The 27,047-nt window shown below is 39.6% G+C and overlaps 1 protein-coding gene across 2 annotated transcripts; it reads left to right on the forward strand.

The window, feature by feature from the left end:
• The first annotated feature begins 7,385 nt into the window (after positions 1-7,385).
• On the forward strand, positions 7,386-26,020 carry LOC147638439 (peroxidase 5-like). 2 transcript variants are annotated; one of them, XM_086795653.1, is made up of 4 exons: positions 7,386-7,672; positions 8,152-8,343; positions 9,440-9,605; positions 25,338-26,020. In XM_086795653.1, exons 1-4 carry the CDS (start codon positions 7,457-7,459, stop codon positions 25,724-25,726), a joined length of 963 nt encoding a protein of 320 aa, XP_086651779.1. In that variant the 5' UTR covers positions 7,386-7,456; the 3' UTR covers positions 25,727-26,020. The 2 variants fall into 2 exon arrangements, with proteins under 2 accessions (XP_086651779.1, XP_086651785.1); XM_086795659.1 differs by having other exon boundaries at positions 25,458-26,020.
• The last annotated feature ends 1,027 nt before the right edge of the window (positions 26,021-27,047 follow it).

A 27,047-nucleotide genomic window follows, 5' to 3' on the forward strand; every position in this document is an offset into this window, starting at 1 on the left:
TCTCACCTTCTTCGAGGGTCGGGTGGGAAGGGTGGTGTGTCAAGGATGAGAGTGGAGGGGTTGTCGATGTGGAGGCTCCCGTAGAAAGGTGGGCTTCAAAGAGGGGTGGGGGTTTGGTTGAGGTGGATGGGATGTTGCGGAACGCAATGTGCATTCCCAACTGCACAATGACAAGGAGGGTGGGGAGGTGGGAGTGGGTGAGGGAGGTGGGGTAGGAAAATGAATTGCAAGAGAAGGGTTTTGGGGAGGGAAGAGGGGTAGGGTGGATGTACCAGATGGGGGTGGGGGTGGTGGTTGGGTAGTAGTGCTAGGGTGAGATGGACTGGGTGGGGGAGGTTGATGTGGGGGAGAGGAAGGTGGTGGTGGTGGAGGTGGCTATGTGCCTTGGTGATTTCCTCCGTCATCTGGCCCGTCGTTGTTTCCACCGTGATCATCATTGTCAAAGTCTTGGGACCCATGAGCTCAAAAAAAAAGTCTTCGCTTCCACAGATTCCTCTGGTGTGAATGCCATTAGAAAGGCTACATGTGTGTCATCAAACTGGCAAATGCCTATGGACACCATGACCTCCATTTTGTACATAGCATCTATGGTATAAATTGAGGAGTCCAGCTATCCAGCTATACTGCTGATGACTTTGGAGGAAGGGTGTTGTGTGGTGGAGGAAGCGGATCTAACAATGTACCATTCCCTACTTCGTAGATGCTACAATGCTTCGGCAGTCCTCTCGGAGAGAGTAGGGGTATGGACACAAGCCTTCCAGAATAGAAAGGTCAATAAGATTAGCTGGGTTCGTGGGTTGGCCGAATCTTAGAAGATGACACCAGCTAATCAAATTGGCTTGGAGAGGGTGGGGAGGCATAGCTCAAAAAAGATATGGGGAATGAGTGAATGAGATGAGGCCCTAGAAGTAAAAGTGAGGAATGAGGGCGATGCTGTCGAGGGGGAGCTTGGTGAGGATGTAAGTGAAGGTTTGTCGGGAGAGGGACTCATTTAAAAATACATTGTGCTAGAGGAGGTTGAGCCGGATGCTCCTATAATGGAGGTTGATAAGGTGGAACGGACTCTGTGGGGGGAGGGCAATGAGGGGCATCTCGGTATCAATATCCATGAGGGCATCCACCACTTTGCATTCTATGGTGATGGAAGAAGGTTCAAAGGGGGTTGGGGATGGCTACACTCCTATAGCCTTGGCGGCTCCCAACATCTCCTCCACCATCACGAAGGGTCTCTTCGGAGATTTCCCTGTATCTTTGGAAATCCAGCCTTGTCTGTGCTAGGGCCTCCTCCTCCATAGCTTGTGCTCTATCTTGGGTGTCTCACGCAAGGGTCTTGAGTACAGAGAGTGTTGAGATATCGAGCTCAACTAGTGCTATGGATAACATTGATGACCCACCACCAGGGTGATAGATTCCACACTTACGTCACTAGCACCATTTGTGCAATTATGGTTGCTATGCCGCCAGTGGATGATAGACTATGTGATAGCCACTTTGCAGTCTAGAGTTATGGCATAGTTATAGTGCTAGATCATATAGGTGGGTTCACACTATAGAGCAACCACTTTGTATGTTGTAGGAGAGTACTTTCCCTTTATGTATGTACTCTTATCTTTTAGGTATATGGTTGTAGAGAAGAGAAGAAGATAGAAGAAAATTCAGCCATCCATCTCTCTTGTGTCTTGCACTCTCTTGTGTGTGTGTGTGTGTGTGTGTGTGTGTGTATTTTCTTGCAAGGGAAATCAAGCTCTCTCTCTCTCCCCCACATCCTCTTTATGGTATCAAAGCTCCAATTCACGTGAGAGATAAGGAGAAAAGCAAGAGGTAAGAACAAGAAAGGAAGGAAGCGGTACACAGGTAAGAGTATCCCCATCTCTTTCCCTTCTTGGTTTAGGTACAACAGCCCTCCGCGAGAGCTACATATCTCCGATTGAGGAGCTATCTTTGTCAGGCTTGGAGGTGTTTGTGTGGTGCTCAATACTTTTTACTAAAATTTTGTGGTTAGAATTGCATTTCAAGTATGTCTCGATCTACATTCTATCATTGGCAAGGTATTTTGGCAATTTCGAGAAGTTCTAGTTGAGAACTGTCTCTAGTCGAAATCTGGTTATTGCAGTGCAACAGTGCATTTTGGGAGTGCAAACAATGGTTGCACATTTATTATTGACATTGGGTGTATGTACATGTACTTTGGTCAGATCTGGTGATTTACAGGTACTGTTGAAGTACCACTGCAGTAGACAAAAGACATTGCTGTGTTACAAGTTACATACAGAAATTGTATGTTGTAGTTTTTTTATTTTTTATAGGAAAACATGTCTAGTGACAGAATCAATTAGATTTTCAATGAGAAGCTAGACAAGAACAACTTCCATGCCTAGAAGTTTCGAATGACCAATTTCCTTATAATAAGTAAAGGATTTTGGGACTATGTCGAAGAAGACAATGAGGGCCTCCTAAGTTGTCTAAAGAGAATGCCACTCTAGCAGACAAAGGCATTCAAGGATTAGAACCAGAGTGCAAGGAAAGTCATGTATTGGCTTTTAATTAGTGTCACAGACACAATGATAGGGCACATATACAGGATTCCAACACTCTAGCAATTGCGTGGTAGAACTTGGTGCAAGGAAAGTCATGTATTGGATTTCAATTAGTGTCACAAACAGGATGATAGGGAACATACATGATGCCAACACTCCAACAGTTGCGTGGTAGAACCTACAAGTGTTCCATACCAACACAAAGTTGAGAAAATTGCAGCTAAAACAAGAGTTGCATACTATGAAAAAGAAAAGCATGTCTTACCAACAATGAGTATGCTTTAAAGATCAAGGGCATTGTTGAATCCCTTGGGTCCATCAATGTATCGGTGGAAGATGATGATTTGGTGAGTGTTTGTTTGAATGGTCTTGGCAAAGAGCACAAGCCATTCAAGACCTCCATTGTAGTCAGGGAGAATATTCCCAACATTTAGGACTTGGTGACTATGCTAATAATAGAGGAAAAGTCACTAGGTGAGGAATCTTCTTCACTCACAAAGCAAGAACACATCAGAACAGGCCTTTTACTCTACTTCAAGTAGAGAGAGAGGTAGAGGTCATGGTCGAGACCAAGCTAGCGGCCGACAAGGAAATTAGAATTCTAGACAACAGTCCAATGATTCACAATAGCAATCATACATAGGTGGAAGAGGCCAGTCTAGAGGCAGGCCTGCGAATCCAAAGAGGCCGAGGTGGTTGGCAAAGAATCAGAATAGAAATAGTATAGAGTGCTATTATTGTGGCAAACAAGGTCACATGGCAAAGGAGTGCTATAAAAAGCATAATGACATTAAAAGTGGAAAGTTACAGCACGGCAACTATCCATCATCTAGTAAACAGGGAGGTGATAACAAAAGTGAGCAGTTGTTTATGATGCAGCACATGCTCAGTTCCATAACAGGAGATGTTTCAAGATCTCAAGATACATGGCATGTGGATTCTGGTGTCTCTAACCACATGACCATTCATGTTGATTGGTTTAGAGGCATGCAAAAAATGTAAAAACTAGGTTATGTAGAAATAGGTGATGATACTGCACACCCCATTGCGCATGTTGGTAAAGTGCCATTGTCTATGCGAGATGGAAAAATTATGTAATTGGCAAACGTACTTCATATTCCAAATATTACAAAAAGAACCTGGTTTCTATTGGACAGATGGTTGAGCAGGGTATGCAAGTGAGGCTTAATCCTTAAGGATGTTGTGTGGAAGACTTCAAAAATTAGTGTCGCTGCTTGGTTGCAAAGGGTAACAGAAATGGCAAGATGTTTACTTTGGTTGGATGTGAACATTCCTAAAGTAAAGGCAGCTATGTTTGTGCATGGAACAAGTGTCAATAGATATTGACATATGGCACAAGCGCATTGGTCATGTGAATGTACAACGGTTGAAGTCTATGTAGGCCCAAAATATTGTTGCAGGTTTGCCAAAGTTTAAGGTTGATGGTATACACAAAGTATGTGAACCATGTCAGCTTGCTAAGTAGGCCAAACATGCTTTCCCACATGAAAAGCATGTCAGTGCAAGGCCAATAGATGTCATACATTCAGATGTATGGGGACCAACCAAGACTGCAACAATTGCAGGTTGCAGGTACTATGTAACATTCATTGAAACCCACACTAGGAAAGTGTCGGTTTACTTCATAAAGGAGAAAAGTGAGGTGCCTGAACACAAAAAAGCATAGCATGTTAACATGCTTCCACCCATAAATATTTTCGAGAAATGGGATTTATTTGAGGGCCTATTTGAGGTCACAAAACACCCCTAATGTACAAGAATTATCAATCCTCTTAATTTAATATGAATACTTAGATTAGTGGCACAATAATAATTGATAAAAATAAAGCAATACTAAAGTAGCATTAATGTAACAATAACCAATTCCTTTGTCTCTCTTCAACTATATGCATCTTTAATAGTGTCGTAATCTTCACATGAGTAATAGTTCTCTTTGCACTTTGCTTTTTAGAATGCATGGAGTGCTCCACTCCATTTAAGTTAGTACATACAATAGCATATTCCTACTAGGTGGTTCTTGGAGTGCTCCATTCCATTCATAGAATAGCATAGTACCACGTGGTGCTTGGAGAGTGGTAGGTTGCATTGAGCATTTTATGTTGCATGGACATGGTTACACTTAAGTACTTCCACATGCAACAAAAAATTGGATACTTTTGCTCATGGAGACACTTGGCGCCCTTCTTACCCTTCTACATCCTTCACTATATATTGCATAGGCTATTTTAATAAAACACAAGTACTATTTTATTGCATGCAAAATGAGTACTGGTAAATGTTAGCCTATTTTCCACCTGGAGTGAGAATCATTTCAAACTTGTTGGTTGTATAAGGGAAATCAAATTGGGTTGATGCATAGAAGATGGATACTAGGCTATTGGTAAAACTTTAAACTAAAATTAGAGCACTATTAGGTTGCAAGCCAATATCATAAACTTCATAGCCTTCATATGGTTGTTTAGCATTGTGAGTCCTCATGACTCAATAAAAACAAATTCACTATACTTCTTTGCATCGTTGGTTGCTTTACTTTGGATGTATTAAATATTTAAGATAGCATGTGTTCTAGCCATCATGTATCATGTCTCATCAAAGGTTTTTGGAGGTCAACTCTTGCAGGGAGAGGGGAGCACTCTTGTTCTTAAATGTTGGATTCCTAATAGTACACATCCATTTTTCAACTCTTTCATGGAGAGGGGAACACTCTCGTTCTTAAATGTTGGGGTCCTAATAGTACACATCCATTTTTCATGTTTTATCTCATTAAGTCCATTGTCTCAGGAATAGCCATCAAAGGTGTTGAGGGTGAGCATAGTTGTGCATAAATGTTGTGGCCTTGATCATGAAGTAAACTTTGAGTTTTTATGTCCTTTGTTGTCAAAGATTATGATGAGAATAGACTGTGTACAAGTTTACCTCTTAGTATCGCCTAGAAATGACTTCATTTAAAAAAATGAAGGAAAAGGATGAGGACCTTTTATTCAAATTGTTACACATCATAGTGAATATAAGTTTGACCAGATAAGAACCATCAACAGTAAAAGCCACAAAAAAAGCCACCATCAGTCGAATACCTATTTAAAGGAGTATGATGATCTCGTCTTTATCTCTCCTTTATCTTAAGCAAGTCTTAGGGTTAATATACTAAGGCTACCTAATACCCATATCTCCATATAATTATTGTAGTTTCTTTAAAAGAATAAAGTAATGTATAGCCTTGCTCCAACTTAAAAAACTATAAGTGGGGTATAGTTTGGCTTGGATAGGTTGAAGAAAATCTAGGAGAGATTGGCATATATGTATAGTTTATGAAATCTTATGTTTATAGCTCCAATCCAAACAAATCTTTCATGAAGAGGAAAATGACTTTAGATTTGGTTCTTTTTGTGTGTGCTTACTACATCTCATGGGATATATTTCTCAATTCGAACTTTGAACTATATTGACAACGAATGTAAAATGATGGTTCTTCGTGTGCCATATCAAACATGATGGAATGGACTTAACAACTATCCATACCTAGCACATAATCCCCACCTATGATCTAGGTGTATCTACTCAAAGACTCAACAACTATCCATGTCTAGCCTAGAATCTCCACTCATGATCTAGGTGTATCTTATTAGTCCCCACTCAAAGACATGGAGTCAAGCCATAGCTCTCTCAAGCATAAAAATGGTCTTAATCTCTAGCTCAATGGCTCAAAAAGGTGCAATAGATGTGGAATGATCCTAACATTGAAATCATGGACTCAAGAGGTGCTGACTCATTGCAATCTATGTTGCCACAATAGCACATGCTATTGATGATCGTACTAGTTTTCAAGTTGGTCATGCATGATGCTTTCTTTGAAGGGCCTTTACACACTTGACTGCGATGTAGGAGAGGAAAATTTAGTTATGTCAAGTGCAATGATTGAGGATGGCCACTGTAGCATATGCTATAGGTGTGTGGTTTGGTTGCAAGAAACGACCTTTTTTCTCGTGAGAGAGTGGGTTCTGAAATTACATGGCATCACTTTCCGCTATGGGAGTGAGTAGATTCAAATGTATCACTTCCATTTAGGGAGGTGAGGGCCCTATCACTAGGCTACAACCCACGAAGCTCCTTTACACATTTGAATGCAATGTAGGTAAGGGAATGAGTTTGTGGCGGGTCAAGTGTGTAAACACGTTAACAGACCCTATCAGATTCAACCAATGGTCTTTCATCATTACAGGCTTGAATGCAGAGTGGATGAGAGAATGAGCTAAGGGACGAGCAATAACGAAGTGGCCAAGTGTGGTAAGGCCTTTAGAAACTCATTGAGAATACCATGATTAAAGGTTCAATGTTGATGTATGGCACAGAAAGGCCATCATGCATGTATGCTCATTGCATCTTGTAAGAGTCACCACCACACTACACACTTATTGGATAGGGGAGACGGCCCAAGAGGTGTATTGTACGGTCAAAGGAGTTTAAATGGGGACTCATTAAATGAAACTCAGTGTACTCCAAGTCGAAATTCACAACTTGCATTCTAATTTCTAGGGTAACATTTGTGATTATCCTAACAAATAGATTAATGCTAAATACTATCTATTTTGAGTTAAAAAATTAGCATTATGATTAAGTACTAGCTAATCCAAACAGGCCAAATGCACGCAGCACAACTACCCTTTTCGAGTACAATTTGTATTAAGGACCTTGGAATCAAAGGTCAACATTTGCCAATCATGAGGACAATTCACTCTCACCATCTTATCTTAGAGAAATAATTAAGGTTTTAATTAGAGTGTGTTTAGTGATGTGTACACTGTACAGCATTATAGCTCCACCAAATCCCTTGTTTTGTTTATTAACAAGCGCTCACTCTTTCTTTCAACACTGGTTCTTCTTTCTCACTATACTGCAGCATGGCCTTCTCCCATAATACTGCATTGTTGCTTTCTCTCCTGCTTTTGCTTTCTCTGGAAAAGCATGGAGCTCTCTCTCAATTTGTGGGTTTCTATGCTTTGAGCTGCCCAAGTGCAGAGGCCATAGTAACCCAAGTGGTCACTGATGCCTTCCAAGCAGACCCCACCATAGCTGCCTCTCTTGTGCGCTTGGTGTTTCATGATTGCTTTGTCCAGGTATGTTAGCTCTGATACCATGTAGAAATGATACCTGGACATACCTGTGTGTATGTGTGTCTCTGAGTGAGAGAGAGAGAGAGAGAGAGAGAGAGAGAGAGAGCCTCTAATTAAGGTTAAGAAAGCTCTTATCAAGCTAAGTACAGGTTGTGCCAGAGCCTCTTAATTGGTTTTAATGAGGGTAGATTATGTCATAATCTTCTGTTTAGTTAGAATGAGAGATGTTTAAGGTCCAGCATACACTAATCAAAGCAAGCTACCACTAGCGCGTTTGCATCATAATCAGCTCAAAATCTCTTTGATTAGTCACAATGATCATGGGTGATTAAGGTTAAGAAAGCTCGTATCAAGCTAGGTACAGGTAGTGCATTTGCATTATAATTATGCCAGAGCCTCTTAATTGGTTTCAATGAGGGTAGATTAAGATGAAGCAACCGTGATTAATGTTCTCACACAGACAAGTTCACAAAAAAATGCAGGGGTGTGATGGCTCGATACTGCTGGATAATGCGCCAGGCTTGCCGCTGGTGGAGAAAGCTGCTGTTCCAAACCAGACGGTGAGAGGGTTTGAAGTGATAGACGAAGCCAAAGCTGCAGTGGAAGCTGTGTGCCCAGGGGTTGTCTCCTGTGCTGACATTGTTGCTCTTGCAGCCCGGGACTCAGTCGTTCTGGTAAATTAATTCCTATCCTAAGGTCAATATACTATAATTTTCCTTATCCTAAGCTCAATCCCTCTACTTCTAAGATCAATACTGTAGTTTTATCCTTATCCGAACACCATTAATCGACAATTATTCTTATCCTACTGTAGCTTCAAGACCATTAATCAATCATTATTCTTACCCTAATGTTACACTCTTGAATTCTATAATTATTCTCACCCTCAGATCAATGCTCCATAATTATCTTAGATTTTCGTCTCTTAATTATTCACTTGATTTTTAATTGAACTACTGATTCTTTATTATCATAACTTGCACTTAATTATTGTTTTCTTTATTATTGTCATGATTAATCACTTGATTTTTTGCTTTTCCTCTAGAGAATTTTCCACCTGGTTCTTGATCTTATCCCTTGATTTTATGCAACAGTTATTTTCTAGATTTGCTAACGCATTTTCAAACCATAATTATTGCCAAAGTTGTCTTCTAGATTTGCTAACGCATTTTCAAACCATAATTATTGCCCTAATTTTTTCTCTTTCTCTCAATTATTTTAATTGCCCTATTTTTTACCCTTCCTCTTAATAATGTTTGTCACAATTTTTCCTCTTGATTTTTTTCTCTTGTTCTTACGTTTGGCCCAATCTTTAGAAAATGCCATAGCTTGGCAATAAAATTCACCTTATCCAGTAAGGCAAGTGTGAGAATCACTTCAATTTTGCTCTTAGTTCTTTATCACATGATGTTGGGCAATCCGTCGTAGTAGCCAAGGTAATAAACCCAATTAATACTTCAATTTCTAGTCTTATGCCCTACTAATTTGATATTGAACTCCACTTCACAATTCATAGATAATTTCTGCTCCTTTTTAGGCATAGCTAAGGTAATAAACCCAATTAATACTTCAATATCTAGTCTTACACTTAGACCATGCCCTACTAATTTGATATTGAACTCCACTTCACATTCATAGATAATTCTATTCTTAAGCTCACATTGGCTTTAATTTTTGCTCCTTTTTAGCATAGTAAAACAAGCCATTGATTGATTACTATCATGTGACTTTAGGTTTTAAATTAGATGTTAAGCAAAGTTGTGTATGTAGACTGGAGGTCCAATGTGGCAAGTGCCGACTGGGAGGAGGGATGGCAAGATGTCCTCTGCCCTTGCTGCCACAGTGAGCTTGCCCTTGCCAACTTTGACCACACCCGTGTTGACACAAATATTCCTCTCCCATGGACTCTCACAAGATGAAATGATCACTCTCTCAGGTACCGTCATCTTATTGATCTCAACCTCTCCTTCATATTTTTGTTGCTTGAATGTGGCCCTTGGAGATTCAATTAGTTATTTCATTATGTGTAACTTTTTGAGTGTTGTTCTTGGATAGTGTGGTGGGTCAAGCATCACAGTAGCCTTCAAAAATAATCAATGTACCTACATATTTGTTCTAATATTCTTTTGTCTCATGTGTGTAGAGCCCACTTCAAGGTGGGATCTAGAGCCAAGTCTTGTAATGTATTTTTTATGGTTCTCAATGGGTCACCTTAAAACCAATTGGCCCACTTCATTCATTAACGTAGGCTCTCCCACAATCCTAGGAAAATCCACATGTAGCACGGCTCACCTTGAAACGGATTAGAATTTTGGCTTGCCTTGAAATAACACTTTCTTTTGATGGAAAACTCAAAGTTTCATTAGAAGGGCTCATATGTAACCTCCATTTCTTTGTGGAGACATTGGAGGGATAAAAGTGTCTTTTTTTCCCCCAAAATTTTGGCTTTCTTTTAATGGACAAACTTTATCTTCTCTTCTTTTGAAGGATAAATGCCCCTTATTTAGAAGGGTACCATAGCGTTCATTCTAAGCCTAGGCTAAGCTTTTTTTCCCTTAAAAAAAGTTCTTCTAATAGCTAACAAAAAATGTCCCCCAACCTGGGGACTACAAGCCTTCGTAGAATTTACAACCCTCTGTAGAGATACCTTTTGTAGAGGTAAAGTGCTCAAAAAAAAAGAAAAGGGGTTGCTCCCACCCTAGTTGGTTGCTCATGGAGGGAGACTATATCCTGGGGGGAGGAGGGAAAGCCATGAGCTTGTAGTGTCAAGTGATGTTACAATCCCCACTAGTGAGGAACTGTCCACCACGACTACAAATTTACAAAAAGGTCACACACCATTACCACATATGGTTTGAGTCTCCTGCCAACAACCCTAGTGTCCTTTGTAGCAACTAATAGTCTATACTGGAGGGGCAAGGGTGCCCTCCAGTAGAGACTAGGGTGTCCTCTCAATAATCTTGGTGTCCTTGTAGCTAATAGTCTCTATTGGAGGAGCCCTCCAGTAGTAGAGACTAGGGTGTCCTCTCAAAACGATCCCAAGGTGTGGATAATGTCCATCCAAATGTAGTTGATGCTCTCTATTGGGGAGGGTCAAGGGTGCCCTTTAAGGCCTCGCCTCCCTATAGTGCACACACTAAATTGTACACACCATTAAATATGTCAGGCTCCGATGCTACTAATGATTGTCTCCAACCTAGGCCTCGCCTATAGTGCACACACTAAATTGTACACACCATTAAATATGTTAGGCTCTGATGCTACTAATGATCGTCTCCAACCTCTGGTCAGTGTGTGACGGTATCAGGAGGTGGGGTTTCAAGGGGACACTAGGGCCTTAGATGTTGTGATGGTAGTGATCCTTAAATGTGAAAGTTGGAGAGTGGTGTCATCACCATCCTCCATGTAGAGGTCTGTTTAGGGGAGGGTTGGAGTTGCCTCCATGATCCACATGAGTACCCCCAAGTAACTACTTGGGAAATCTTGTAAAGAGATGTAGGATCCACCACCGCCAAACTTGTTGTGCCTTTCGGTAATCCCAAAGGTACTGACATTGAGACTCGTGGAGCAAGAGGCCGGTTCAACTACCAATCGCTAGCCTCAATCATAAGGCCTTTTTGAGCAAGGTTCCAGAGGAAGAGAATAGGGGCACCTAAAAGTAGACTAAACACTGGGCTAGTCTAGACTCGGGCAAATCTAGCCCATAGAATGTGTGTAAGCCCTAAGCTAGTGCTTGCTTGTTGGTAAAAAGGTTCCATAACATGCATTGTATCATCGATGGCAAGAGAGGGCGAGCCAAAGAAAGGCCCAAGCATGCAAAAAGTTTGGTTATAAATGTATCCTCAAAGGAAGAACCAATTCACAAGTGAGGGTCTCCATTAAATCCATCTAGGGCTCAGGCGCTAGGGACCATGTCCTTTTGTGGCTCTTTGCCTAGGAGGAGGATATCCTTCCATGTCCTTTCACGGCTCAAGAGCTAAGGACCATGTCCTTTCGTGGCTCTCTACCCGGATATTCTTTCATGGCTCTCTACCGAGAAGGAGGTCATAGATAATCAGCTTGCCCAAACAAATCCTTGTTATATAACATTGAATCAATGGTCCTCAAGCTCCAATTGTGGTAGGGATGAATGATGACTCTCTGTGCAACCTTGGTGTAGGTGACCCTACCATCATCCCCTACCTAAAGAAAGTTCCAAGAATAAGAAAGTTGATGACTCTCTATGCAACCTTGGTGGAGGTGACCATACCATCATCCCCTACCTAAAGAAAGTTTGTGATAAGGCATTGGACTATGGCCTATGCAAGTGAATACCCAATATAAATCGATGTACCACATGGTTACCATGAGAACATGGTTTGCCACAACCTCCTACCCACCTACAGAGAGCCACGCTAAACTCCAGTGTGAGCATTCAACACCATATTAGTGAATTTGGGAATTTCCCAATTCCCATTTTTGAATACTTAAAAAAGGGGGACATGGATAACATGTTTGTAAGTTTCTCAAAACCCTATCATATGACCTATCGTTGGAAAGCGCTTGAAAAATGGAATCTAAAGAGCTATAAAGCGCTCATTTTGGATTAGGGGTGTTCAAGTTATGGTTAATCTAAACTTTTGACCACGTGTCCCAAACTTGTGGGAAATTCCCATATTCCCCAATATGGTGTTATTCTCTGAATGCCACTAGGAAACATTTGGACTAAGAAAAGGTCCCTCTAAGAAGAGCCATGCCATGACTTTGCTAGGAAAAAGGGAGCTGTGGTGAACCTTATGTGTCTTACATCAAGATCCCCACATGTGGCATACCATTGAAAATCCCTTGCAAAGCATATCATAAATCTACCACTTCTGACAAATTTGGACTTTGTATGCTCAAGTTATGTCTTCCCTACTAAAAGGTAGATTCCAATGATTGTGACATCCATGTTATATGTCACAATAATTGGAATCTGGAATATGTCTTCCCCACTAAAAGACAGATTCTAGACTCCAACAATTGTGACATGTAACATGGATGTCACAATCTTTCGAATCTACCTTTTAGTAGTAGTTATGTCTTCCCTACTAAATGGCAGATTCCAATGATTGTGACATGTAACATGGATGTCACAATCATTGGAATGTGCCTTTTAGTAGGGAAGACATAACTTGAGCATGCGAACTTCTAATTTATCGGAGGTGGTAGCTTTAGAATCACTTTTTAAGGGCTTTCTAAAATAATGATATCTCACATGGGCGGGTCTATGATATATAAGATTCACGGCCTCCTTTGGAGTTCATATGCTCAAGTTATGTCTTCCCCACTAAAAGGCAAATTCGAACGATTGTGACATCCATGTAACATAGTCCCACTAAAAGGCAGATTCTAGCTTCCAATGATTGTGACATGTAACATGGATGTCAAAATCATTTGAATCTGCCTTTTTTGTGGTAGTTATGTATTTTCCCCACTAAAAGGCAGATTCCAACGATTTTGACATGTAATATGGATGACATAATCATTGGAATTTAGTGGAGAAGACATAACTTAAGCATACAAACTCCTAATTTATATGAGGTGGCAGATTTAGAATCTACTTTTCAAGGGCTTTCCAACAACGGTATGTCACATGTGGGAGTCTCGATATATAATACATAAGATTCATGGCCCCCTTTGGAGTTTGTATGCTCAAGTTATATCTCTCCCACTAAAAGGAAAAGACCACGGATACATTGGTGACTTTTCGAGAAAGATCCGACAACAAAGTATCTTCATCTACTTGCTGTCCAAAAATTACAGCAAGCATCTCCTCCAATTCAACACCCATAATGTGTTCATAAAAGGCCCACATAATCAGACTCCATGCATTGACTAAATGTGAAAGTTAATGGAGACCCTCTATTACTTTTAGCAAAGTCCAAATCTAGCAACATTGAGTGTATAACAGACCTTCTATTCCCATGCAAAGAAATAGGGAAGCCAAGAGGAGTCAGCACCAACAATTCACATACATTGATCCTCCTTATCGTGGCTTCACCCATCAAGCATTCTGTATTGCCTTTCTCCAATCACTCCTTTTGAAGAGAAGAGTGTTTGACAATGTGGCTCATTAATAGACAAGGATGAAGGGTATCGTAGATTGCATATATGCATTAAAGAGGAACCATACATAGGCATACTTGATCCATATGTATCAACTTGATGCATAGGCATACCAAATACATTTGACCCACCTTGTTGCATCGGCATCCCCAACACACTTGTCCCATATGCACCACTTTGATGCATAGGCACACCAAACACATAAGTTTCACCTTGTTGCATTGAATATGGAGGTAAGTTCCCCTTTCCAAGCATAGAACTTTGATCCCAATCTCCTAGTTGCAAAGTGAGCTTGAGTGATAAATGTTGTGTTTGCATGAGCAATGCTAACAAAGGGTTCATAGGCTTGTGGCCATGAACATCGTAGGCATATGCATCATGATCATCGTAGAAATATGCATCATGGTCATCATAGGCATAGGCATCATGGTCATCATAGGCATATGCCATCATGGTCATCATAGGCATAGCCATCACGGTCGTCATAGGCATATGCATTCATAGGCATGATCATCATAGGCATAGCCATCACAATCATCATAGGCATATGCATTGCCACCAAAATCCACACCATCCCAATATCCTTGAGAATCATAAGCATAGACCACCTCTTCCACGTCGCCCCCTATGTATGTGGGATCTTCAAGGCTATGACTCCTCTCATTGAAGGTATGCTTCTCAATGTAAGCTTCTTCATTGGTGTAAAACCCATTGTCATTGTTAGTGCTATAGCCATTGTCGGTGTTGGTGCTATAGCCATCTTCCCATGGCTTTCCAAGAATTACGATTTTTGGTTGAATAGGTTCCTGAACTCCAAATTGCGTGTTCTTGGGCTCTATAGAGAGGTGTTTGAATGCTCTAACCACCTATGTAATTGCCTTTGACTTGGTCAACTATGTACTATTTTTTGTTTGGACTTTTTGAAAAGTCAACCAAAACTCAAAAGTGACCAAATCTTGACCAAACAAAATTCGATTTTAAAAATCTTTAGCTTGATGGAATGCTTAAAGCAAGCACTACGCATCCATGTCAACACTTTGACCAAGTTTGATTGGTTTGGCAACATTCCTCTGACTAGTCAACTATTGTTGTTCAACCAAGTCAATGGTGTCAAAATTAAGAACTTTTTGGTTTGTCAATAAGCTAATGGAATGTCCTACGTACCCATATGCTCAAATCTCATATTTAACTTCTTGTTTTTTACTAGGCCCACTTTTGCCTTATAGTGAGACTTGTCCATTGGAGATGCAAAACGGTGTTGGAACAACGGAGCATTTGAGGGCTCCAATTGTAGCCCTTGGTGGGGGGTAGAATAAGTCTATGTAAACCACTTGAAAACATCCCCAACCCTTTTGGACTGAATTAGGGTTTTATATTGCAGCCAAAAATTGTCAAAATTGTCTCCACTTGCTATCCACTCCTTCCCTTTGCATTTGCAATGCCTCGGAACCATTCAAAAGTATGAACCACATCAATTTTCATCCTTGAGCATCCAAAATTAACCCCAAGTGTAATGCATATGTGCTTTTAGCAAAAAAATTGACGGCATCTCGTTTGTATTTGCAACGAAATCTCAATGTAGACTCAAATTAATTCAATTGCAATCCTATGCCCATTGTTTGCCAAAACTTTACCACTTCAGGAGTTAAAGGATAACATACAAGTTTATACCACTATAAGTGCTTTAGTGGGAGGGAGGCAACACGAATGTCAGTCATCTCACTCTAGAGATGCTGCTACTATTCTAAAAGATCTGAAACCTCCGACTTTGGGAAGGAGAAGGAATACAATAAGAATGTGGTCAACACTTTTTTACAAAAGTGCTAGGATTTGCATGGATTGCATCACACTCCTCCAAAGGAGATACGCGCACTTAAAGCGAGCCTAACTCTAGAAGGTACAGCACACAAGTGGTGGATGAGCTTGGAGTCCGAAAATCGGCCTACTACATGCACTGAATTTGAAAGTGCATTCATGAAAGAATTTCTTCCAGAGAATGAGATGGATCGTAATTAGGAAGCATGGGACAATTGTGAGATGAGAAATCTCACATTGACTCAGTATATCTCCAATTATCGAGAAATCATTCTCAAGTTGAAAGGAATGGACGACTTTCAAAAAAATTATGGATTTATTTGCGGAGGAAAACTTTAGAAGAAGCAATTAAGTTTGCTCAGATTTTCGATGACACTGTCGAAAAGAAAAAGCATACGTAGAATGCACAATGGACACCGTCGATGACACTGTCGAAAAGAAAAAGCATACGTAGAATGCACAATGGACATCTAGTGTGTCTGAGGGTTTCAAGCATCAATGTCAAAATAAAACAAAGGGACCTAACCAAAAGAATGACCAATCTAAGAAGACTAAAGAACCACAAAATTTTTTGAACCATGAAGATTTTGAAAGAGCTAAAAAAGAAAACTTATGTTTTCATTGCATGGAAAAGGGCCATACTAAACTACAGTGTCCTAAGCTAAAAGAAAATGAGAAAAATCAAGGGGATCAAAGTAAAGAAAAGCAAGTGCACACTATTCAAATGCTCCCTCTAGAGACTTAAGTTTAAAGGGCTTCAAGTTTATCATGTTGATTCTACTCATGTGTGTTGTGTCACGTCATCAATGTGGGTGCCAATATTTGGACCACATGAGTTGGTTCGAATGCATGGTCATGTTAAAGGTCATAAGGTACGAGTTATGATTGATGATAGTGCCACACACAATTTCTTGAACTATACTTTAGTCATCAAGAAATTAAAGTTGCCACAAAGCCCAAGTGACCATAAGTATGTGGTTTCTTTGTATGGGATACAGTAGTTCGTGATGTTCCATTAGTCATTAAAGGTCATGAGATGCATTTGGATTTTCAAGTTATGCATATCACTCAAGCGGATGTTATTCTAGATCGAGAGTGGTTATATCACATTAGTCCATCTTTGTCTAGAAGTTAATTGCATAATTCTTTTGAATTTGAAGTAGATGGTAAAGAAAGTGCACTTGTAAGGTGAACATGATGTACCCTCCTCACCTCTTATATGCTCCATGGAACTCAATCACCTTGTACAAGCTAATGAAGTTAAAAACATCTTTTTGTAGTACATGAGTTTTGATGATGTCATTTCCTTTTCCACTTGTGAAAACATAAGAGGTTTGAGTGAGCATAGTGTTTACATGACTTCTTTTCAATCAAAGCATGTTAATAATAAAAAAAGTCAATGAATCCTTAAAGCAATTGTTACAACAGTTTAAAGATGTGTTTCCAAATGAATTATCGGAAGGATTATCTTATGTCCGCGAGTATTAAGCATCCAATGGAAGTAATAGCTGGCTCAAAGCCAATAAGTAAGCCTCCTTATAGGCTTAGTTTTAAGAAAGCACAAGAAGTAGAATGGCAGCTAAAGGAATACCTTAAAAGTGGATTTATTCGACCAAACGCTTCACCTTGGGCTTCACCAATTCTATTGGTGAAGAAAAAAGATGGGTCTATGCGACTATGCGTAAACTATCGTGGTTTGAATCAAATCACGATTAAGAATAAGTATCCTTTGTCACAAATAGATGAGTTGTTTGATCAACTCCAAGGGGCAAAGTACTTTACGAAAATTGATTTATGATCCGGGTATCATCAAGTGAGAATTCGGGAAGCGGATGTCCAAAGACTACTTTTCGAACTAAGTTTGGTCACTATATGAGTTTTTAGTCATGCCCTTCAGTTTAACTAATGCTCCGACCACATTCATGACACTCATGGATAGTGGCTTGAAACCTTATTCAAGAAAATTTGTCATGGTTTTCCTAGATGATATCCTGATCTATAGTCACACTATGAAAGAACATCTCGAACACTATGGCAAGTATTTGAGTTACTTAGGAAGCATTCACTTTATGCCAAAGAAAGTAAATGTGAATTCTTCGTAAAAGACCTTTGTTTGTGGAGATTCCCAGCAAAGAAGTTTTGAAAAAATTAAGGTAGCTATAGCTACAGCTCCCATTCTCCAAGTTGTCAATCCAAATCAGCCCTTTGTGGTAGAGACAAATGCTAGTAATGATGCAGTAGGAGCAGTCCTCTTACAAGTGGGGAAACCTATTGCATTTGAAAGTAAAAAGTTGGACAGACCTCAACAAAATTATTCAGCTTATGAAAGGGAGTTATATGCTATAATTCATGCCTTAAAGAAGTGGAGGCATTATTTACATGGTGCCAGATTTGAGATAGTCCTCGATCATGGGAGTATCAAATGGCTATCTAGTTAAAAAGAGTTGAAAGGACGCAAAGCTCGATGGGCAGAGTTGCTCTAAGAGTTTGACTTTCAACTAAGATATAGAAAAGGACGTTACAATGTGGTAGCCAATTCATTGAGTCACATGCCCATGGTTAATGAGTTGAGTTTTACTCAAATTAAGAGTGATTTTTTGGAATCACTTTAAGGGGAAGTGCGTTGATGATCCGCATTATGCCCATGTGTGGAGTGTCATAGAGAAGAGGGATCTCTTGATTAAAAATAAAGATATCCCCGTTAATGAGATAGACACTTCCACTAGCAGTAAGTCTCGAGAGATGTGTCAAGGAAACATGTCACTTGCGGGATGAAGGAAATCGTTGGAAGAATTTTTCCATTGATAATGGTTACCTACTTTACAAAGGTAGAGTATGTATACCTTCAGACTCAGACATTAGGTGCCATATTTTATATGAATGTCATGATAGTCCGAGTGATGGTCATCCTAGAATACGGAAGACATATGCACTAGTTAAGAGACAATTATGTTGGTCTGGCTTAAGTAAAGACGTCCAAGACTGTCTTAAATTGCCAAAAGTGCTAGGTCAATAAAGCAAAATGCCTAAAGGTAGGTGGTTTACTAAGTCCACTAGAGATCCCAAATGGCAAGTGGGAGAGTATCTCAATAGACTTTATAATTGGATTACCTAAAACAAACAGAGGCCACGATTCAATTTGGGTTATCATAGATAGGTTGACAAAAATGTGTCGGTTTATTCCGACAAAAACGAGAGTGACTATGCCTAAGTTAGCAAGGCTATTCATTGAAAATATCTATCGACTATATGACTTACATGCCGATATAATTAGTGATAGAGATACAAAGTTTAACATCCATTTTTGGCATGCTGTGTTCAAGAGATTGGACACTATGTTAAGTATGAGTACGGCTGATCATCCTCAAAGCAATGGTCAAACCAAGAGAATCAACCAAGTCTTGGAAGACATACGACAAGCATATATAACAAAAAAGTAAACCAATTGGAAAGATTATTTACCCATATTGGAATTTGCTTATAATAGTTCCAAACATTCAACAACAGGACTTAGTCCATTTATGTTGATGTATGGTTTTCAACCATAAGCTTGAGTGGCCGTTGGACTCGAGAAAGAAAAGATACAAAAGGTTAAAGATTTTCTTCAAGATCTCCAGGAGATGACAAAAATCGCAAAAGATAATGTTAAGAGAGCACAAGACCGTGCTAAACGTTATGCAGACAAAGATCGTAGACAAATCATCTTTGAGGAAGGTGATAAAGTGTTTTTAAAGATTCTCACACACCTCAAATCTTTGAAAACGGGGAGAAGTCGGAAGCTATCTCCAAGGTATTGTGGTCCATTTACAATACTTAAAAAAGTCGGTAGTGTTGCTTATAAGCTAGTTTTACCAGAACACTCTAAAGCTCATCTAATTTTTCACGTTAGTAGACTAAAAAAAAGTTGGGTGATGATGATAATCTTGTCAATCAAGAGATCCTAGTAAAACTTATCGAGCCCCAATCCTTACCACACGAACCAGAAAAAGTCTTGGATTTCCAAGAGAAAAGAACTCGGCACTTTGTACAACATGAGTGTTTAGTCAAGTGGGAAAAAGTAAGCACACTCAGAAAGAGAAAGAGGTTCAAGTGGAAGGATAGACCAGAAGAAGGTTCTACACACACTTGTTGTCGGCATAGCAAATGGTATTGGGAGGTACATTTGGGACATGGATCTCAATGGCTGGAAGATTTCAACCATTGGGTTCAATTTGGGTGTGGGCCCATGTAATCCCTTTATCGTTGCCATATCTTGATGTTGCCAATTGCTCCTTAATGAGCAAGCACACGTGCTTTTTTTTCTATTTAAGTTTTCTTATAGCTCGTGGCCTCAGGAGGTCTGGCGCACCCTTCATTGACTTAAACGAGAGTCCATGTGCCTTAAATAGCTTAGGCACTAAACGCATTTGAACGACCTCTTAGATATATTTTTTCCAAAAAGAGTATGTGCCACTGGTGTCCCAAATGGAAGTCAAGGTCTCAAAAGCACGTGAACACCCTCTTAGGGTAAACTTTTTCGAAAAAAGTACACGCTATTAGCATCCCATATGGAAAAGGAGGTTTCAAAACCTATTTTCCATCACTGTCTCAAGATGAATTTTTTTTCCAAAAAGATTTTTCATGTCTTGCAGACCATTTTTTAATGTGTTCCAAAAGGTATTTAAAAAAAGGTTGTATGAGAAAGTTGTATTATTTTTGGAGTACTACAACTTTGTCTCTGACTTTTTCGTGATTTTATCATTTAGACACTCAAAAAGTAGCTTGAGTATGGTGCACGGTCTTTTTCGGGCGATTTTTAGTGCTTCAAGGCCCATTTTTTGCCTCAATTTTCAGGTTAAATTTTGAGGCTGGTGGTTAGAGGCCAAAACAATGGATTTTACCCTCGGATGCTTAAGACTAATTTTGAAGAGCTCAATGCAGGCTTTCCGATGAGTACTAGAACATGTTCATCGGACTCACAGTTTAGGAGATACGAGTCTCCACATAGGACTGTTTTCTATACTATACGAGTCTCCACATAGGACTGTTTTCTATACTCTTTTCCCCCCGGACCCTTTTCATGCCAAAAGTACAGGACCCTTTCATAACATGAAATGCATCTCACGCGTGATTTATTTTTTTCTACTTCACGGACCTTTTTCATGCTGTAAAAGTCAGGGAACTTTAACACCATAAATGTATCATGCGTGAAACAGGTATTTCACGTGGGAAACTTTCACGATGTGAGTGCAGGACAGGGATTTAATATTCACGTGATCACAAGATTTTTTGTGATAATAACACATGTGAACAAGTTATTCATATGTTCTCATGTTACCATTCACAAAATAACAGGTCACTTGCCATTTGGGAACCCCTTAAAAGCTTGGCTACACATGGGAATAAGCTATTCACATGTTCTCATGTTACCATCTTCACATAATAGCAGGTCAGTGGCCACCTAAGAAGATTTTTTATGCCCGACAAAGATAATTTTTTTAGGCCCTTGTGAAAGCTTTGTGAATATAACATGTGATCACAAGATTTTTTGTGTTATTAACATATGTTATTAACATGTTCACATGTTCTCGTTACGTCAGTGAAATCCTTGGTGCAGGACGTGAAAGTTGGTTCATGATGTGAAAGTGGGCATTCCACGGATTTATTTCTTTCATGTGGGAAACTTTCACAACGTGAAAGTTAGGGAGACACGCCGTGAAACAAGGGTTTCACTGACTTTTTTTTAAAAGGGAAATTTAAGTTTCCTTGTGTAGAGGGAATATTTTTTAAATTTTAAATTGGGGAGTTATGGGCATTTTCCTAAAAAGGTAAGTGGGAATTAAAAAAAGTCTTCACTTTTATGAAACCCCCTACACCCTTCATAAATGACTCCCAAAAGTAGCCATTTGCCAACTAAGAAGTGGTTAGTGTTCACGCTTGGCCATACTCAAAAATGGTCCATGGCACTAAATTACTACCCTAAGCAAGTATATATATGAAGTTCAAGACTTCCCGATTTGGCATTAAAGCACATAGTAAGACTGCTTTATATGTTTTAACACCATCTTCCAAAAGATATATTTCCATCATATTAAGGTAAGATGATGAGCACCTTACAAAAGTAGGACAAGTTAGACCATGTTAATCAAAGTGGTTAACACCGGTGCTTAGTGATTTATGCCATTACATTATCGCATAAGATGAGTAGGAATGTGGTTTTGCACTCATCATTTGTACTTACTATGTTGAGGCAAGGGTTCACATTGAGGCTTAGTGGTAGTAGACAAGTGTGTGTAGAGGGGAAAGAGATACAGGTTGTATTACGAAAAGAGGTATGCAAAAAGGTGGTGAGATGAGTTGGGTCGTGATGATAGCGGGGCAAAAAGATCAGGAGTGGAAAGTTGGAACTCAAGATGACCTTAATAAACATTATCTAAGTAATGGTGGTGGAAGCAGATCTGTGTGTAGGCAAAAATGGGTCTATAAGGGGGTTATGTACATGAGATAGTGAAATGGTAAGTACATGTGTGATGCACCAATAGATTGGGGGGGGGGAGATGGAGAAGTCAAGGATGTGTGGGTTAAATGTAGGAAGCCAATCCAATAGTAAATCCATTTATGTGGAAAGCATATGATGATCCCATGTGCAGCACCCATCCCCAAGAAATACCTACCAAATAAGTTGGCATTATAGGAGTCATCTAAGCGTCTGACTATCCATGCCCCTAGGATCCAAGACATGCAAGATGATGGGGTATCCCTATCAAAGTCAAAGAGCATGACCTGATTTCTCTCAGTTTGTGCATTGAATTTCCCATGGAGGAGAATGTCCCCCAACTTAGAAAACTCCATAATATTAGTATATAGTGCCAAGGATGGCCCATCCACTAGAGAACTCTAGGTGTAGCTAGATATACCTAGTGAAAAATAGCATACAACCTAATCCCTTGTTGGTAGGCATAGACACATCCACATATAGTGGTCCTCCTCATCCTTTTGGAAGAGGTTTGTGAGCCCCTTGGACCCCAGACTCCACAACATTTCTTAGGCTCCCCTCTATATTCATACCCTTCAACATGTGGCAAACCTCTCTTGAGGCTCTAATGTTTCTTTGTGTAGAAGATGATGACCTGCCAAGTAAATTCTCTTGGATCTAGCCATAAGGTGCCATTGCACTTCCAAGTGGCTATCTATAGAAATGGAAAATTAAGTTTCCCTATTTAGGGTGATGCTAAAAAATGTTCGAGCTTCCATGCACTGAATCATCTGAGCTTTCCTCTATGCTCCACTTGTAGGGGTGTGAGGTGATCTCCAAGATATATCTTGGTGACCCTCTTTTCAAGAAGGCCAAAAAGGACTTCATAGCTTTGAACTTGAGGAGGAGAGGCCCTCTCCTCGTCAAGTCCTTTCCAGCTTGCCAAAGCATCTATGAATGGGGTGTGAGTGATACCTATTTGCTTACATAATGTTTCACCATCCTCTTTTGGGGAGTTGTCTATTTGCAAGCTCATCACTCTCACACGATGCAGAGCCTTGGATTGGTGATACTTCTCTTCCTCAAGAATGATCATGATATCATGATAGCATTGTGGATTGATTTCTATTTCTTTGTAACATCCACCCATTTGGAGGGGTGGATTGATTTCTATTTCTTTACAAACTCCACCCATTTGGAGGTGTCCTCAATTTCTTCCTTTGTGGCATCTATTTCCTTCTAAGGCCCCACATGTTGTCTCTCATTTGGCCTCATCAAGCTCTTGATGCAATGTGGCATTCTCCTCCTTGAATGATGATGGAAGGTGGAAAACCTCTTTTTGAGCATGGAATTGCTCATATGTAAGGGAAGGTGGACAACCTCTTTTTAAGCATGGGATTGCTCATATGTAAGGAATGCCTAGAAAATGGAAGAGGATACAAGCCATTTGGCTTAAAGGTGTTGATTGGGAAAGTGAATTTCACACTCAAACTTGGTTCATTAGCCATTTTAAATGACAAGGAGCATTATCCTAGATTTAAAACATACTTTCTTAAAACCCAAAACACAAAGTAACTATCATTCTCATCAACTCATGAACTTAAAATAATGTGATCTTTTAAAGATAATGGCAAAACTTGCTTAGGTAAAGTTCGTTAGAATAATCTTTTGAAAGCATCTTTAGGTTTCCATTTCATTCTTCACTTTTACAAAGTAGTATATTTTTCTTTTTAGATTTACTAGGTTTGAAATATAGGCTTACTCCAGAAGCACCATGAACTTCACTACATGTTCATGGTGCTTCTGGAGCAAAGTTCATTAAAACAATCTTTTGAAAGCATCTTTAGGTTTGGATTTCAATCTTCTCTTTTACAAAGTAGTATATCTTTCTTTTTAGATTTACTAGATTTGAAATATAGGATTACTCCAGAAGCACCATGAACTTCACCTCATGTTTTGGAGCACCATAAGCATTTTGATGAAACGATCTTGACAGACTTCTTTTTTGCTTTGGAGGGCTAAAAAGGTTTCTTTAGGCCCAAGGACACAAAGGCCTCTATGATTAGAATTTATCATATGTTATGGGTATTTGAAAGAGACATGACATAGTGTGGAGGCATTGTAATGTTTAAAATGTTAAAGGGAGAATTTTTTATGTAATAGATCACTTGTTTTATTGCGTGTTGTTTCGATGCTTTGAGTTTAGTCTTTGAGGTCGTGAGTGAGGGAGAACTATTCTATCAAAGACACCTAAGACAACAACTTGTCCCCATGTTGTTGGTAGCGAATTGGCACCCTTCTTTGTTGAATGCAAGGAGTTTTCCTCTTGTGCTAGGCAATGACACTTGATAGGAGAATATTAGCATGTGTCAAATAACATGCACTTTATTGATTGTGGGGTTAAAAATTGTGTCCTTAGGCATGAGAAGTATACCACAAGCCTACCCATTTTCTTACATTCTACAATTGTAAGCTTAAAAAATTTGTTGTGATGATCAGTGGGGGAATAGCAAGAGGCAAGATTGTCGTCTAATTTCTTGCTATCAAAAATTATTTTTTAGGCTACTCAAAATTGCATTTACATTTCAATGGTATAGTGAGGCATGTTGGATAAATTGGATATTATGTGGTTAAAACCATAGTCCAATCTCATGTATTTATTTTTAGGACCCTTTTGATAAGAATAGAGGCCAGCCTATTTCTAGCATGTTCTAACTCCTATCTACACATTTGTTGATAAATAAAAGTTATCTTCTTCTTCTCTTGTGTCTTGTGCTTTTCTTTCAAGATGTAGATATGGAAGGTCTTGGTGTGCATATTAGGGTTACCTTTAGGGAATAAAGCTCGCCCGATTTCAACAAGACAATGTTTGAAAAAAGAGTGCCATCTTGGGCATCAAAGTTAGAAACTTTATAGCTAGGAAATAAGGTGAATGAAAATTTCACCTATCAAAAAGAGCCAGGGTCTCCCAAGTCAATTTTTTATTTGTTCGGGTGAGGAACTATGAAAAATGATATAATATTTCTCTTAGTATGAGGTGCAACAAAATATGAATAGAATTTTAGTGGTAAATAGTTTTTAAAAAATGAGGGGTTTCTTATGATGTTACTCCTAGTGTGTAAAGAAGACTTGCAAACTATCTCTCATTTTACTTGCTTTTATTTTTTTGTGGATGCTAATTAAAGGCATTTGATTTTTTCCATGCAAAAAATTAGAACAAAGCTTCAAGCATTTCAAAATTAGAACAAAGCTTCAAGCATTTCAAAATTTCCCAAAAAATGATTAATTATTGCGAAAATTGTTTTGTGATAGGTGCACACACAATAGGAAGGGCCCATTGCTCTTCATTCTCGAGTAGGGTAGCATTGAATGATCCCACACTAGATCCACAGTACAGAGCCGAGCTAAGGCAAGTATGTCCACCAAATGCAGATCCCCAGACAACGGTACCTTTGGACCCGTCGACACCTTTCACATTTGATAACAACTATTTCTCCAATTTGGCTGCTAACCGTGGTCTCCTCACGTCCGACCAAGACCTCCACACCAACCTAGGCAGCCAGTTTGGATCCAACCTCGACTCCTCTGATGGCAATCTGTGGGAGCTCAAGTTCACATCTGCCATGATTCACCTGAGCACCCTCAATGTTAAGTTGGGAACCGTTGGTGAAATAAGAAAGAATTGTAGAGTCACCAATTAAGTTGGTGGTCTATACCACACTCCTCAACCCATCCCATAACCTTAATGCACATTTGATCTCATTTTCTTCATGGTGTGACCTCCATCCCCCCTCAAGATGGCTTCCTTTTGTAACTTGACCTCTTAACCTTGGAAATACTCATAACTGATTGTGTGAGCTTTTCTTATATGTGCTCATGCTCAGCTTTGCCCTTCTTTGTTGTGCCCTTCTTTGTGTACTTCTTAAGTGTTCTAACTTCTCCATTTTTTTAAAAGCATTTGCTTCTATGAATCTCTCCCTTTTAAAGCACTCTATGAAAACTCTCCCTTATAACATCCCATTGGTTCTCAAGCTTGATTCTTACTAGCTCAAATCACCCCTAGAGATTACGAGAGAATGTGAGCTTTGCTTTTCTTGTCCTTCCATTATACATTGGAGAGTAAATTTAAACAATTTTTTTCCTACTCATGATGTGAGTGTGTGTGTGTGTGTGTGTGTGTGTGTGTGTGTGTGTGTGCGTGCATGCGCGCGTGCATGCATGCATCGTGCACGTGTGTGTGTGTGTGTGTGAGAGAGAGAGAGAGAGAGAGAGACAGAGCATGCATGTGTGTGTACGTACGTGTGCTCTTGCATGTGTGTGTGTGTGTGTGCACGCGCACGCATATGCGTGCTTGCATGCATGTGTGTATGAGAGGGGAGGAGGAGAGGAGAGAGGCTTTACGTCAACTTAGTGATCTAGAGAGACTAATCAATGGGGAGGGAGAGAGAGAGAGAGAGAGAGAGAGAGAGAGAGAGAGAGAGAGAGAGAGAGAGAGAGAGAGAGATCAATTTATTTTGTACTTCTACTCTGTGTGTGTGTGTGTGTGATAGAGAGAGAGAGAGAGAGAGAGAGAGAGAGAGAGAGAGTTGTTTCTTTTTACAATGCACTTTGAAGGTGGTTCTCTACTTGTAAGCTGTGTGATTAAGTGAATTCTCAAGTATTATCAAGTAAGCATGACAATTTGATTACTTGTGTGTAAAGCAAAATGTAAGGCAATGTTCTTTTCCACATTCTATTAAGATGTTAAGATGTTTCTCTAGTTAGCAAATGTATCTCTCAACCTCAATTTATTCATTAAGGAGGCAAGGTCTTTCATCATATCCTCACCACATGATTATCTTCTCATGGAATTTCAAGTGGTTAAATTCACAAAAGTTAGTAGCAATTTTTGAACTAAATAGGCATAAGAAACAAATGAGGATGAAATGAGGGGTTTTGGAAAAAGGTAGTCTTCCTAGAAAATGATAGAAGCAATAGAAGTGATGGAAGGTAGTACAATCCTCTTGCCATCTATCTTCTCCC

Source organism: Cibotium barometz, chromosome 5 (assembly GCF_041138505.1).
Source record: "Cibotium barometz isolate CiBa-2024 chromosome 5, ASM4113850v1, whole genome shotgun sequence".
Classification (NCBI taxonomy): domain Eukaryota; kingdom Viridiplantae; phylum Streptophyta; class Polypodiopsida; order Cyatheales; family Cibotiaceae; genus Cibotium; species Cibotium barometz.

What these genes read in the sequence shown, in the direction of transcription:
- LOC147638439 (XM_086795653.1), top strand. Translation starts at nt 7,457, where the DNA reads ATGGCCTTCTCCCATAATACTGCATTGTTGCTTTCTCTCCTGCTTTTG. An exon ending in CCCGGGACTCAGTCGTTCTG is followed by an intron (nt 8,344 to 9,439) that starts GTAAATTAATTC and finishes TTGTGTATGTAG; the next exon opens with ACTGGAGGTCCAATGTGGCA. An exon ending in TGAAATGATCACTCTCTCAG is followed by an intron (nt 9,606 to 25,337) that starts GTACCGTCATCT and finishes GTTTTGTGATAG; the next exon opens with GTGCACACACAATAGGAAGG.